The sequence below is a fragment of the Drosophila bipectinata genome, chromosome 3L, assembly GCF_030179905.1.
Source record: "Drosophila bipectinata strain 14024-0381.07 chromosome 3L, DbipHiC1v2, whole genome shotgun sequence".
Classification (NCBI taxonomy): Eukaryota; Metazoa; Arthropoda; class Insecta; order Diptera; family Drosophilidae; genus Drosophila; species Drosophila bipectinata.
The window spans coordinates 16,359,032-16,373,562 of record NC_091738.1 but is presented as its reverse complement, the minus strand read 5'-3'; the positions used below and the strand labels follow the sequence as shown (position 1 = coordinate 16,373,562).

Here is a 14,531-nt window from a genome sequence, read left to right as displayed (position 1 = left end):
AAAAATGAAATGAAGGGTTGTAATTGCCGTTGAAGCTTCCAGGCCTGGCTCAATGTGTTATTAACTTGTTAAGCGAAAATGGCACTTGTAATATGCACTTACCACTGGCCTTAGCCAAATCCTGCCAATTAATGCCATTCACTGTCTTTTTTTTTTGAGCGAGAGGAGGGTTAAGTTTGTGTGCGCTTTTCTGAATTTTCAAGAATTTATCCTTATTAATGTTCATTTTTTTTGTGTTTTTCTTTCATGTTCTACAATTGATATATGCCGGAATTATAGTATGTGAGTATTAACATTAGAATAAGTTACTATGTTACTGGCTTGGTCTTTTGAGAGCCTTCCCTTGAAAATATCTTCGCATGGCATACACGAACATTAAGACCTTGTTTAATATAATACTTCGATACCATAAATGCCAAAGGAGAAACACCTTGAGCATCCTTTTACGATCTTGCAACCATAACGGATCAGCAACACGGTTAAATGTCGCACGATCTAGGTATTGGAATCTGTGCTCCTGGAATTTCTGGCCATTGGATTTTGGTGCGACGACGCAAGGATTCCACGACGACGACGACGGATCAGATGGGTTGGATGGGGATAGGTACGGAGATCGAAGATCGGAAAAGCAGGATGATGATGCCAGGCAGATCCGGAGGAGAAGCAAATCGCTCTGTTTGCTTGCGGTGTGCCAATACAATGCCACAGCTGAACGAGACACAAGAATTTATGGCATTTCACTTTCAAAGACACAAAATTCCTGTCCCTTGCCACCATTAATGGAATGGACAATAAATTTAAACGTGCAGACGGACAACGTGCCATATGTAAAAAGGCTCAGACACTGTAGCGGCCAACTTCCCCAAATGGCTAAAATCGCTCGCCTCGTTGGCAAGGAGTAGGGCTTTGGGAGTTGGAGTCGGAGTCGGATGGAGTTGGTCCATTCCGCATCGAAACTGCGCGTGAGACGATTTGTAAGCCCAAAACCGGTCGCAGCACTTCAGTTTTAAGCATCTGCCTGACTGCCTGCTAACAAGGCGATAATCCATGAACAATGCCTCCATCGATTCGGGCCTTAGAGACGCGCGGCCCTTAAAACAATTAAAACCCATAAGCCAAAAGGTTAAAGATCATTTTGGCAAAGAAGTTGAGGACCTCGAAGCTTCAGTCTGGCAATTTTAAATTTGTTTAGCTTTTAATTGATTCTATTGAAGGATTGGCATAATAATTTCTATCTCACTGATGCAAAACAATGCACTAATTGAATAGTTAAGACTAACCAAATTATGACCACATTCCACCGCTCGCCTTGCAAACTCAACCAGCCTGAAGCCTGAAGCTAAAACTGAAGCATTCAGCTCCCGGCCGTGATCATTGGTTTGCGCAAAAAAGACAATGGACGAGATTAAATGCCAGACTGGGCAGATTAAGATGCATCGACAGCAATAACTACGTCAGAGGCCGGTGGAGCAGGAGCTGGAGCTGATGCTGGAAGCTGGATCGCGCATCTTAAACGGGAGACACGAAACAAATTTCCCTTGAAAAGAATTACATACCGATCGCCCCCCGTTCGGGGCAGACTATGGGAATTGACTGAAACTCTATTTGTTCGAACCGATCGGGCCAGAAAGTGACCGTCTTCATTGTCAACACATGGGAGATACACATACGTGGGCTGCTGATGGTGCAGTGCGGCGGCAAACAATTCTATAGAAAATCAGACATGCACCGCCGTTGCACTGGTGGCGATCTGGCCGAGATCTGCCGGCAATCTACCGCCGATCCTACCGCCATCCAGTACCATCCGTCCCAGGTATCCCAGTCCGGCTTATCGCGACCGGGCGAATCGTTTTGCCATACTAAATTATTATGTTAACATGAAAATAATTGAGGCAACAGGCATTCAGCGGCGGTGGCTGGCCAATTTATTTATATCGCTGAATCTCGGATACGTGGCTGCCGCGTTGTGTCCCAAAAACAGCAGCAGCAGTAGCTGGAGGAGCAACAGTCCTCGCTTTTTGGCGATCAAACAACCAATTGATGGCGGAACAAATAGTTTGCCCGAACTGGGGCATCTGCATCGCGATTGGGTGACCGACTTGTTAGCCGGGGCTACTGTTGCATGTTGCTCTAACTAATCGCTTAACCCTAGCTATTCATTTAAAAATAAAAAGAGTAATCTTTAAACCTTAAACAGATTAATAGCTAATAAGTTTTTATTTGTTTTATTTTTTTTTTAAGACTGCTCTGCACTGGGCCGCCAAACATGGTAATGAAGATGTGGTTAAGCTAATTGCCGGAACCCATAAGGCCGATGTTAACGCCAGAACCGTAAGCCAAGATTAAAACGTGTCAACTGAATGATTTTAATTCATCTTTTTCATTTTTGCATATGCTCCCTTCGCTGCCAACTGTTGACTCTTCAGAACGGGGTGAGTGAATATGTTAATCTATTGAACAATTTCGAATAATATATGAAGCAAGCAACTTATTGGCTTGTCCCAGTCGCGCGTAAATGTGCGTCACATGTCACGGCATTCGCGTAACTTAACCCTTCTCTGGAGGATTGGGGACGGAGCTGCCTGGCCGGCTGTGACAAATCATGACGAGCATATCCAATTGGGCCTCACCAGCCTGTCACCTCCGCTTCTACAATCCTTTCGCCTGTGCATTCGAGTTTACAAATTTTAAAATTGAACGCCGCTTTGTTCCTGCGAAATTAAATTCCCTCAAATGTTTTAGAATGTCACATCCACATTTGAAACAAAGTGAATTGTCAATCACAATCTGCCGGATTCGATACGGGCTACACGGAAGTGCACCATCGCAGAAAGACGTTTTCGGTTTATTTTTTATATCTCTGCAAATACCCATGACATTTTAACGGTTTCAATTACAAACCCTTTTTAAACCCTCGAAGTAATGTGGGCTCTTCAAATTTGTTCCTAAATGTTTCAAAATGTTTGACGAATGGAAAGGACATAGAAAGGTCAACCTGACCCACAACCACAGAACATAATGTTGCCAAAAATCATCCCATATTTTAACGTAATATCTTAAACGATCATTCGTTCTATTCTACACAAATCTGCATTAAAATCTAGGAACATATAATTTTTTCCATTTTTTTTTTCTTTTAAATTTCCTGGAGGGTCCCGTACAAAAAACCACAAAACAGCTTGGAGCCAAAATGTGGCTCACTGCGAAGTCTATATCTTTGGCAATATTTATCCGATTCTTAAGAGGAGTACCTTAAACGATTTTTAGATCAATTCTCCATAAATCTGCATCAAAATCTAAGAACATAAAATTTTTTCGATTTTTTGTCAAATTTTCTGGAGGGTCCCCTTCAAAAATCCACAAAACAGCTTGGAGCCAAAATGTGGCTCACTGCGAAGTCTATATCTTTGGCAATATTTATCCGATTCTTAAGAGGAGTACCTTAAACGATTTTTAGATCGATTCTCCATAAATCTGCTTCAAAATCTAAGAACATAAAATTTTTTCAATTTTTTGTCGAATTTTCTGGAGGGTCCCCTACAAAAATCCACAAAACAGCTTGGAGCCACAATGTGGCTCACTGCGACGTCTATATCTTTGGCAATATTCATCCGATTCTTAAGAGGAGTACCTTAAACGATTTGTAGACCGATTCTCCATAAATCGGCATCAAAATCTAAGAACATACAATTTTTTCGTTTTTTGTCAAATTTTCTGGAGGGTCCCCTTCAAAAATCCACAAAACAGCTTGGAGCCAAAATGTGGCTCACTGCGACGTCTATATCTTTGGCAATATTTATCCGATTCTTAAGAGGAGTACCTTAAACGATTTTTTGATCGATTCTCCATAAATCTGCTCCAAAATCTAAGAACATAAAATTTTTTCGATTTTTTGTCAAATTTTCTGGAGGGTCAAATTTTTTTCCCTTTAAAAATCCACAAAACAGCTTGGAGCCACAATGTGGCTCACTTCGCAGTCTATATCTTTGGCAATATTCATCCGATTCTTAAGAGGAGTACCTTAAACGATTTTTAGATCGATTCTCCATAAATCTGCATCAAAATCTAAGAACATAAAATTTTTTCAATTTTTTGTCGAATTTTCTAAAGGGTCCCCTACAAAAATCCACAAAACAGCTTGGAGCCACAATGTGGCTCACTGCGAAGTCTCTATTTGGCAATATTCATCCGATTCTTAAGAGGAGTACCTTAAACGATTTTTAGATCGATTCTCCATAAATCTGCATCAAAATCTAAGAACACACAATTTTTTAGATTTTTTGTCAAATTTCCTGGAGGGTCCCCTTCAAAAATCCACAAAACAGCTTGGAGCCACAATGTGGCTCACTGCGAAGTCTATATCTTTGGAAATATTTATCCGATTCTTGAATGGAGTACCTTAAACGATTTTTTGATCGATTCTCCATAAATCTGCTTCAAAATCTAAGAACGTACAATTTTTTCGATTTTTTGTCACATTTTCTGGTCAGCATTTCTTAAGATGAGTGACTTAAACGATTTTTTTGAACATTTCAGGGTTATACACCTCTTCACTTGGCCACACAATTTGGCAGAGATAACATCTTTGAATTGCTTTGGAACACATATAGTAAGTACTTCTTTATGCATTTTTAAAGTAACAAACCACATATTAAATATTATATGACCCAACATATAAAATTATATATAAATATATATATATTTATTTATAAATCACTGTAATTTTTTCATCAGAGGCCAATCGTGACATAATGGACTGGAGTGGCAACAAGCCCCTGGACTACAGTCGCCAGCGCTCCAGTGTTTCGGCATCCACGTGCAGCAGTGAGTATCTTAAACATTTCCAGAGTGTCGAGGTGAACAACAACTACCAAATGGAGCTCTTTGAGACACCGGCCGGAGGCGGTGGAGGGCTGTTCACCGGAGGGACGCTGGGCAGCGCACTAACCCGCGGCAAGAAACGCTCTCAGCTGCGCTACGCCACCGTCAGCGCTGGCTCGAGTGGTGGTGGGGCGGTTGTGCGAACCCAGTCTCTGATGGTGCAGCGGCGGCCCCCAAAACCGGCGGGTGGCACCACAGCGCTCCAGGGTCTATTTAGGCCGAAGTCGGAGGAAGCTGGCAGCGACCTGGTGCCCTGTGAACTGAAGGGGCAGCCGTTGCCCTTCCGCAATGCCTCCACTCGGCGCAAAGAGAGCTTTCTCCGCAAAACCCTACGATCCACTGCCGGTGCCAGTCGTCGTCCTTCATCTAAAGATGTTTTTACTAACCCCCAACCTCCCCAGCATGGCTAATTGGTTACTATCGCTTGTTATTTGATTGTATAACTCCCAAAAAAACAAAGTGTGCTAATATTTAATATAATTAAAATAGAAAATAAGTTTTTAATGGCTGGGCTTATCTATAATATTTGTAAACATTTTAATCTTGCAACCTATACATTATTATATCTGTAAAAAATCAAAATTCTTTAAAAAACAGAGCACTTTACTAAGTATGGGAGCATGGGAGTATTATATAATATATCTACGGCGGTTTCTATTAACCGGTTAACCTATTAATTATGTATATACCTAAAAGTTTATTGCATGTTTATTTGCCAAATAAAAAATATTGCACATAATACTTAAATGCAATGCAAATTGTTTATAGAAATAAGGGAATGACTTGATCCAGGCATGTTTCAGCAAACTTAACTAGTAACCATTTTTGAGACTTAAAACTCTTTTTAAAAATATGTTCAAATCATCAAGTGGAATGCGCTTTCGAAAATAATGCAGTTCGCCCTCAATTTCATATAAATTTTCCCATCAAACCAAAAACTAAATAGAGTAATACAACTTTAAAATGATCTAGTAATTAATTTAAAAATGGGAACCTCTATCTATTTTCAATTCTTGCTGCATGCAGAGATTCAAGCGATGCGATTCAACGGCGGACTCAACGGTACCTGGAGGCAGGTTGATAGAATTAACGATATTGAGTATTACCAAACCATTTGTGTTGATTAAAACCACGTTTGATTTTATCGCTAGCTTAACCGAAAACATCCATATATAGTTTCAATTTCTTTGTTCTGTTCTCCTTATCTGTAAATATATATATGCTTTATGTAATCTGGTAGCCGCAACTTTTTATTTCAATTTAATTTTCTGAAAATTTTGAGTTGCAAAATGCTGATTTGCATAGCTTTCGGTAAGTTTTATTTATGTTTTTTTAATAAAAATTTTCCTCATTGCCTGAATCATTCGTTTTATCCAAATTTGTTATGTTTTCGCACGATCATTTGATAATTTTCTTTTGATTTGAATATATTCTAATTCTTTGTTGTTTTTATTTTTTGGTTAATTTACAGAAATCAAGGCTCGCAAAAAGCATACCAGTAAGTTAAAATAATACTTATTTGAAGAAAATTATTTTTTTAGTCTATTACGATTTTAGTCGAAAAAGATTTGGGCTTCCTACGGATTGGTTCACTGAATGTCCGGGTAAAGAAGACAACCGAGGCTTTCAGCAATTTCTTGGGAGTGGGCAATGGCAGTGGGGTAGCCCCGATGGGTTACGGCAATGGCGGGGGAACGGGAGCAGCAAGTCGCCCTCACCATCGGTCTCACCGAGTCCCTCATCCGCGTCATCATTATCACGCTGGTACGACACGGAATCGCCATCCGAATCAGAGGGCAGCGATGAGCACACCCTACGGAACGAACGGGGTGGCCCCATCGAGGGCGAGCGTACCCAATAACCGTAACATCTACGACGGAGTGCACAAGTCGTGGGGATCGGCGGATAACATAACCCAACGATCCGACGAACTAATGCCGCCACCCAAATCTGTGGATTATATTAGCAAGCGGAATAAGTCCTCGAAGCGATCCTCATATGCCTCCAATGCCACCGATTCACCCCGTGACTCCATTTGCTCCTCGCACTCCAGCTCCAACCTGAACAGTGGATATAGCAGCATGCCCACTACTCCGAATCAAGTGCGTGCCCCCAAGGGGATTGGCCCATCGTTTGTCATGGATTCCGACTCGGACTCGGCCTGTGGTTTCGATTCCAGTTGGTCCGTGAACTTGCGCGGATCCTCGAGCAGCAATCCATCACAATCTTGATTCCTACATACATCCATACATCGCCTACCTTGAAGGCTAAAACTTAAAACATTGACCATATAATCGGAAAAGTATTTGTGTTTTATTCAACTAACTTATTTAATAATTAATATTTTTCAAAAGCATTTTGTATTTAAAATTTTAAAACTAATAATTTTTTTAAATTAAATTTTTTACGAAAGTTTAACATATTTTTATATTTTTTTATGTGACATGTTACAAAATAAAGTTTATTGGAAATAAAAGTATGAAACGGTTTTGTTAAAAACTTTACATATTTATAATAAATAGTATTAAAATTTGAATTTCCCGCTTAGTTTCGAAAAAAGGCGTTAGGAATTTCTCATAATTGCGTTGGGAACTCAACAAGTTCCATTCCATTCAAAATATAGCTCTTCCTCTTCTCCATTGATACGAACACACGTGCGGCAAAAATTGTTTGTTGATTGAAATTTTAAAGGAAATAAACTACATAAAATGGGCAAAAAGGACAAGAACAAGAAGAAGGGCAAGGGAGCCGAGAAGACTGCCATGAAGACGGATAAGAAGCTGGCCGCGAAACAAAAGAAAATGTTGGAGAAACTTGGAGAAGTAAGATTCTACATTATCTTTAAATAATATTATTTTAACTCATTTTTTTATATAGGCAAATATTGCTGACATTATTCATATGCTGGAGGCCAAGGAGGGAAAGGTTTCCGCCATAACTGAGAATGTTTGCCCGCCTCCAACACCTCGATCCAACTTCACCTTAGTTGCCCATCCGGAAAAGGAGGAACTTATCTTGTTTGGCGGAGAACTATACACCGGCTCCAAAACTACATTGTACAATGATCTGTATTTCTACAATATTAAGTCAGGCGAGTGGAGGGAACTAAAGTCGCCGTCCGGACCCACTCCAAGAAGTGGACACCAAATGGTGGCAGTAGCCAGCAATGGGGGAGAACTTTGGGTGAGATTTTGCTTCCTTCTTACAATATTATCTTATTAACGGAGGAATTCCACTTCAGCTCTTTGGAGGAGAGCATGCTAGTCCCTCCCAACTACAGTTCCATCATTACAAGGACCTATGGAAACTTTCCCTCAAATCCCGAAAGTGGGAAAAGATAACGGCACCAAATGGACCCAGCGCCCGCAGTGGTCATCGAATGACCGTCTCGAAGAAGCGTCTCTTCATCTTTGGCGGCTTCCTCGATAACAACCAGTCGTACAATTATTTCAACGATATCCACATCTTCTCCTTGGAGACCTATCAGTGGCTCAAGGTAGAGATTGGTGGCGTTGTTGTTCCACCTGCACGATCCGGATGCTGTATTGCTGCTGCTCCGGATGGAAAAATCTTTATCTGGGGAGGATACTCCCGAGCTTCCATGAAGAAGGAGGTGGACCGTGGTGTAACTCATACGGATATGTTTGTTTTGAGCCAAGATAGTAGGTTTTCAAAGTACCCTTACCAAATTCTCATTGCCATATGTCTTATACCTTTATCCAGAGAACTCCGGCGATGCGGATAATAAATATAAATGGGCTGCCGTAAAACCCGGAGGATACCGTCCTAAGCCTCGCAGCAGTGTAGGCTTCACCGTGGGAGCCAACGGAAAGGCATATTGCTTCGGAGGAGTTATGGATGTCAACGAGGATGATGAGAATGTCCAGGGCCAGTTTGGCGATGAGCTATTGGCCTTTGACTTGACGTCTCAAGCATGGCGTTTACAGGAAATCCCGACCAAAAACAGTCCGTCCGAGAAAAAGAATAATACTGAAGCCATCAATGACGTGGAAATGTCGGCAGAAGCCAAACCAGTAACAACCACGTCTGATGGAATTTTCACTGTGACCGTGGGTGGCCCAACCTCCAGTGCCAGTGCGCCTTACGTATCCAATATACCTAGTCTTTTCCCGAAATCCAAGCCCACAAACGTTCCCTCTGCCAGAATGAACCCAGGTCTCTGCATCTGCAAGGGAGTGCTCTATCTCTTTGGTGGAATCTTCGAAGAAGATGATAAGCAATTGACCTACAACGATTTTTACTCTCTGGACTTGCACAAGCTGGAATGGAAGGTGATAATTCCCAATAGCCTGAAGGCCCACGAGTGGGAGGATAGCGATACCAGCAGTTCCAACGAGGAGGCCAGCAGCTCAGACGAGGACGACTCCGAGGACTCGGATATGGACACTGATTGATCTGATTTTGAGTTATTTTAAATGACTTTATATTTTAAATTTGGTTAACATACATATATACAAAATGGAATTTTATCAAAACTTTGGCTTGTTCGAGGTCGCGTTAAAGCTTCAGGATCTCTGTAAGGATGCGCTGCGTATCATCGGGAGTGTACACCCTATGACTTATAGTCCTTGGATCGACGTAGATCTCGTAATCATTGCCGCCCTTCTCAGTTTTGTCGCCGAAAAAGTGGATTTCCTTGAACTTGTAATGGGCTTCAATGTGGCGAAGGCAGTAGGTTTTGTCCCAGCCATGGGGGAAAACATCGAAACTGATTTGACCTCCGATGGAGTACGTGAGGTCCACATCGGCAAACTCCTTCTTCAGGTCGGCAATCATTTTCTCACGCACTTTGTGTTCGATGTCGTAGGCGGCGAACATGTTTCGCTCCTCCCGGGAGCACTGTCGTCCAATTGGACACACGTTCATCATGCCGTTCCGGAACTCTATAAAGGTTCCTCTCTTAATAGGCAGTTCCAGTTCGGAGAGGTAACGCAGGACAAAGTTGATGAAACGCTGCAACGTCTTCTCGCCCAGGTGCGCGATGATATTCTGCTTTCCCACCTCCTTGCCGCCCTCGATCTGCACCAGGCCGTTTTCAGGAAAGATGAAATCGAACTCGTTAAGAATTTTCTGACCGTTCAGCTGTTCAAACATCTTTTCCAGATCGGAGCCTCCAACAATTCCAATGGTGGCTCTGGGTTTAACCTTCGAGTAAAAGAAATCCTCGAATTCTGGAGTCACAACGGACCTGGGCATCGTCAGAGTCCCGTCCACATCGAAGAGCAGGAGGATTTCGTCACGTTTGAGTGTTGCGGTGGCCATTTCGCATTTGATTGTTTTTTAACGTAATTCTTATCCAAAACACCTATGACCACGTATTGTTTTTGAGATAAAGAACCTTGTAAGCGGCAACGATATGGTGAGAAATACCCTAAAGCTTTCATTAGGCCGGCCGCGAACTAGTTCACAATTTTGAATTGCCGTCATAATTGTATAAAAATGAAAATAAATAAGTATCACTGGTACTTTTGCTTTTTTATGAAGCTAATAACAATCCTACATAAACTATAATAAACATTGTTTAATGACAGTCTATTTATATATATTTATGGGGCACTAAATATATGTACAAACATATGAATGTCTTGTAGTATTGGCATATAAGCAAAACATTATAGTTTCTAAGTAAATAATTAACAAATAATGATTTGGGATCCTTTACTACTTCACTTTGATGTGCTGCAGTTCATCTCTCTTGATTTTGCTGTATTCCTGCAGGGATTTGTATTTCTCGGTGTTCAGCATCGGGTCCACCACCACGGGGTATAGAGTCAGTCCCACGGCGCCCACAATGCAGGAAACGAAGCCCACGAATCTCCATCCACGTAGGACTGCCATTTAGCTGTAATATTTAATAGTTTAATTAAATTTTTCAATTGTTATTATAAAACACAAAACACCTGGTTTGACAGAAGACACTAAAATACCCCAGAAAAAGGTCTTACTTATGGGTTTATGGTATTTAAAGTTAGTACTGGCTAAGACGACACTCTTCTATTTGAATTTTGTGCATAAATATTTGAAAATTAAGTAAGAAAGATTATATGATTTTATTTATCAACTTTTATTATGTTTTTAGCTGAAATACTTAAAATAATTATACACTTGATCTTTTACACAGTAGCAAGAGCCCACTGTATCCATCTATCGGTATTTTTAGTAGGCAAATCTAGTATATTAGGATTTTTCTCCTACGGTTACACTGTTGATGTGTCTTAAGCTGGGCTTGGGTGTGGTGTATTGTTTGAGTAATTGTTTTATATTGGCCTGGCCCTATTTAAATAAGTTAATAGTTCGCTAAAAATGGCTAGGAACCTCGTTTTTGTGGTTCTAGTCGGCGCTTTATGTTTTACACTCGCTAACGGTAAGTTTCTGTCGAGTAGAACACTCCAAACAACGTAGGGCGTTGGCATGACTTAAACTATGGTTTCTTGGATTCCAGCACAACATCATTATAATGAACACAAAACTAGCCACATTATTTGGTGCACCAAGAGCTTGGAGGAACAGTACAAGTGCCAGAACCTGACGGTGGCCATCGGGCGCGACCGGGCACTCTTTGACGAAGCCTACCTAAATCTCACCTGCTTCAGGGCCTACAGCGCTGATGAGTGTATCCATCACATCGATCGCGAGAAGGCCCACATTACGTCGCTAGACGCTGGAGATGTTTTCACAGCAGGGCGATACAACTCCCTCATTCCCATCATGCAGGAAAAGTTGGAGGGCGGATTTTCGGAATACCAATCGGTGGCGGTTATTAAAAAAGGATCCCTGCAGGATGTCAGCAGTATGCACGGACTGAGAGGCAAAAGGGCATGTTTTCCATGGGTGGGAAGTCTAGCTGGATGGATTGTTCCAATTCATACGGTAAGATTGTTATAGTTCTTCGTTAAATGAAGGTTTTAATGAAAACCCATTAATTTTAATTTGGTTATAGCTTCAAAGAGAAGGTGGAATGGAAGTCGTGGACTGCAACAACCAAGTAAAAACAGCAGCCAACTATTTCAACAGTTCCTGTGCCGTGTACTCGCTATCAGACAAATACAATCCTATTGGCGATAATTCTGATAAGTAAGTGATCTCCTAATTCATTAAGTTCGATTTATTTTTTAACCTTTTACTATCTAGGCTCTGCTCTCTTTGTACTGGAAAAATTCCCGGTGGACGTTGTTCGTCTGCTGATCCTTATTTTGGTTACGAAGGTGCCTTTAGATGTCTTTTGGAAAAGGGAGATGTGGCTTTTTTGCGTCATTCCACGGTTACTGAAATGCTGCAGAGCACCGAGTTCAGTAAGTACATATAAACTAGGTTTCCAAGCAGTCTTTTGTTATTTAAAAATATTTCTTTTTAGAAAACATAGCGCCTGATACCTTCGAGCTGTTCTGTCGAGATGGTCGTCGTGCCCCCTTAAACGATTACCGTCAATGCAATTGGGGACAAGTGCCAGCAGATGCCATCGTCACATCGTCAGCACGCAGCTTCAGTGACAGGAAACAATACCAACAGTTCCTAAAACGCATCGCCGAATTGTACTCCGATGGCGTCCGTGAAGATCACAGCAGGCCGGGCGCACAAGGCCTTCAAGGATTCAACAACTACGACAGGAATAACTTTAATGATCAACGACAGAGTGGCGCTTACGATCAATACAATAATAATCCCTACGACAACAACAATCCCTACAGAAGTCAAAGCCAGTACGATCAGTATCGCAACGAACGTCTGGACAGCAGTTTCTCTGCAGACCACAATCCGCAGGACGGCACCAACACCTCTATACTTTATGAACAGTTCCGTATTTTCGATTCGAAGCGATATGGCAAGCCCAATTTGCTGTTTCAGGACTCTAGCAGAGCTCTTACAGTCATTCCCGAAGATGACCAGTCCTTTACGAAGTATTTAGGAAATGGTATCAACTTCATTTATGGCATTCGCGAGTGTCCAGTGCCGGCGATGACTCTTTGTGTGACCTCCGAACCCGAGCTCGAGAAATGTATCAAGATGAGGGTAAGTTAAGGAAGACGGATTAAGAGCATTGCTTCAATAATTTTTTTGTAGATTGCCCTGAAAGCCCATCTTCTGAAACCCGAACTTATTTGCAAGAAAATGCACTCTCACATCAACTGCATGCAGTTCATCCAAACGGGAAAAGCAGATATTGCTGTTTTTGACGCCGGAGATGTCTACACTGGTGGACTCAACTACGATCTGATCCCCTTCATGTCGGAGGTGTACAATCTGGGTATGCCAGAGTACTATGTTGTGGCGGTGGCCAAGGAGGAGGATCCTGACACGGAGCTCACCTACCTCAAGGGCAAGAACACCTGTCACACAGGCATCAATACCGCCGCCGGCTGGACCTATCCGATGGCGTTGTTCATTTCAAACGGCTGGATTCGACCCTACGGATGCGACTCTGTGAGAGCTGCTGCCGAGTACTTTACCAAGTCGTGTGTGCCTGGTGCGATCAGCAGTGAATACAACACGGGAGTGCCCTACGACAGCATGTGTGATCTGTGCCATGGAACCAGCTACAGGTACTGTAGACGCGATGCTTCGGAGGATTACTACGGACACACCGGTGCATTCAGGTGCCTTGTGGAAGGTGGTGGACATGTGGCATTCATGAAGCACACCACCGTGATGGAAAGCACTGGCGGCAAGCGCAAGGAATGGTGGGCGAGGAACACCCTCAACGATGACTTTGAACTGCTGTGTACGGACGGAACCCGAGCCGAGATTCAGGAATACAAGCGATGCAATCTGGGCAAGGTCAAGGCCAATGCTGTCGTGACCCGTGGAGGAGTTAGTTTCAACGAGACCCAAATGAATGCCTACATTAACTTGCTGACTTATGCCCAGCAGCTGTATGGCCGCAAGGATGTGGATGCGTTCAGTTTTAGCATGTTCTCCTCCCCGATCGGGCACTACGATCTGATCTTCCAGGATGCCACGCGCCAGCTGCAGGTCATTCCGCCCAATAAGCGAAGCTACGATGCCTATTTGGGCAGCGACTTTATGCGAGCCCGTCGCATCACAGATTGCTACGCCGGAGCCTCCCAGGTGGCACTGTCCGTGGGTCTGCTCCTGGCAGGCTTTTTAGTTGCAATGCTCTAAAACCATAGACTCACTAACATTTTAAAAGTTCATGTACAAGAATCTCCAGCACAAAGGGAAACATATCGAACGTTTTACATTCCAAATATTTTTAAGCCTAAATGAGATCCGTCCGAGAAGCCTTCACAGCCAGACAATTTATTATAATATTTTTACGAAGGCTATTTATCCATATTTATATAGTGCCTGTGCCTTAATAATTTTTTGTGTACATACCAAGTCCGTCCAAAAAAAATGTACCTACAAAGTTTAAGAAGAATCTTTTACAAACTTTTTATAAGTTTACAAATAAAATAATTTTATAAACGATTTAAGGAAAATTTATTTTTTAATCGCAGCGTCGAAACAATTTATAATATTGTGTTTAGTACGATTTCCTAAAAGTAAATTTGAAAAATTACACGTTAAATAAGTGTTGGAAAATAATTAATAGAAAAAGGGCTCTTTTGTCAACCATAGATGGCGCTAGACCATAATAAAAGTGTTGAAAACTACTTATATCGGAAGTG

At 41.9% G+C, this 14,531-nt stretch overlaps 5 protein-coding genes across 8 annotated transcripts; 3 read left to right on the top strand and 2 right to left on the bottom strand.

Moving 5' to 3' along the window:
* Window positions 1–2,241: 2,241 nt before the first annotated feature.
* sowah (sosondowah) lies at window positions 2,242–7,357 on the top strand. Of its 4 annotated transcripts, XM_070279917.1 has the most exons (6): window positions 2,242–2,432; window positions 4,537–4,609; window positions 4,735–4,824; window positions 5,908–5,953; window positions 6,353–6,379; window positions 6,439–6,886. In XM_070279917.1, the coding sequence occupies exons 1-6, from the start codon at window positions 2,361–2,363 to the stop codon at window positions 6,740–6,742; spliced, it is 612 nt and encodes a 203-aa protein (XP_070136018.1). In that variant the 5' UTR covers window positions 2,242–2,360; the 3' UTR covers window positions 6,743–6,886. The 4 variants fall into 4 exon arrangements, with proteins under 4 accessions (XP_070136018.1, XP_070136015.1, XP_070136017.1 ...); XM_070279914.1 differs by lacking the exon at window positions 5,908–5,953 and having other exon boundaries at window positions 6,439–7,357; XM_070279916.1 differs by lacking the exons at window positions 2,242–2,432; window positions 5,908–5,953 and adding an exon at window positions 3,004–3,048 and having other exon boundaries at window positions 6,439–7,357.
* A 147-nt stretch (window positions 7,358–7,504) lies between these two features.
* LOC108121458 (kelch domain-containing protein 4) lies at window positions 7,505–9,377 on the top strand. The gene is made up of 4 exons (XM_017235567.3): window positions 7,505–7,703; window positions 7,759–8,064; window positions 8,123–8,543; window positions 8,605–9,377. Exons 1-4 carry the CDS (start codon window positions 7,590–7,592, stop codon window positions 9,294–9,296), a joined length of 1,533 nt encoding a protein of 510 aa, XP_017091056.2. The 5' UTR covers window positions 7,505–7,589; the 3' UTR covers window positions 9,297–9,377.
* Pmm2 (phosphomannomutase) lies at window positions 9,299–10,250 on the bottom strand. Its single transcript, XM_017235568.3, has one exon. It carries the CDS (start codon window positions 10,162–10,164, stop codon window positions 9,400–9,402), a length of 765 nt encoding a protein of 254 aa, XP_017091057.1. The 5' UTR covers window positions 10,165–10,250; the 3' UTR covers window positions 9,299–9,399.
* Window positions 10,251–10,360: 110 nt separating this feature from the next.
* Window positions 10,361–10,933, bottom strand: LOC108121460 (uncharacterized). Its single transcript, XM_017235569.3, has 2 exons — window positions 10,803–10,933; window positions 10,361–10,744 (listed from the first exon to the last, which is right to left on the bottom strand). Exon 2 carries the CDS (start codon window positions 10,738–10,740, stop codon window positions 10,564–10,566), a length of 177 nt encoding a protein of 58 aa, XP_017091058.1. The 5' UTR covers window positions 10,741–10,744; window positions 10,803–10,933; the 3' UTR covers window positions 10,361–10,563.
* A 165-nt stretch (window positions 10,934–11,098) lies between these two features.
* On the top strand, window positions 11,099–14,331 carry Tsf2 (transferrin 2). The gene is made up of 6 exons (XM_017235534.3): window positions 11,099–11,266; window positions 11,345–11,772; window positions 11,843–11,976; window positions 12,034–12,194; window positions 12,257–12,912; window positions 12,964–14,331. The coding sequence occupies exons 1-6, from the start codon at window positions 11,206–11,208 to the stop codon at window positions 14,020–14,022; spliced, it is 2,499 nt and encodes an 832-aa protein (XP_017091023.2). The 5' UTR covers window positions 11,099–11,205; the 3' UTR covers window positions 14,023–14,331.
* The last annotated feature ends 200 nt before the right edge of the window (window positions 14,332–14,531 follow it).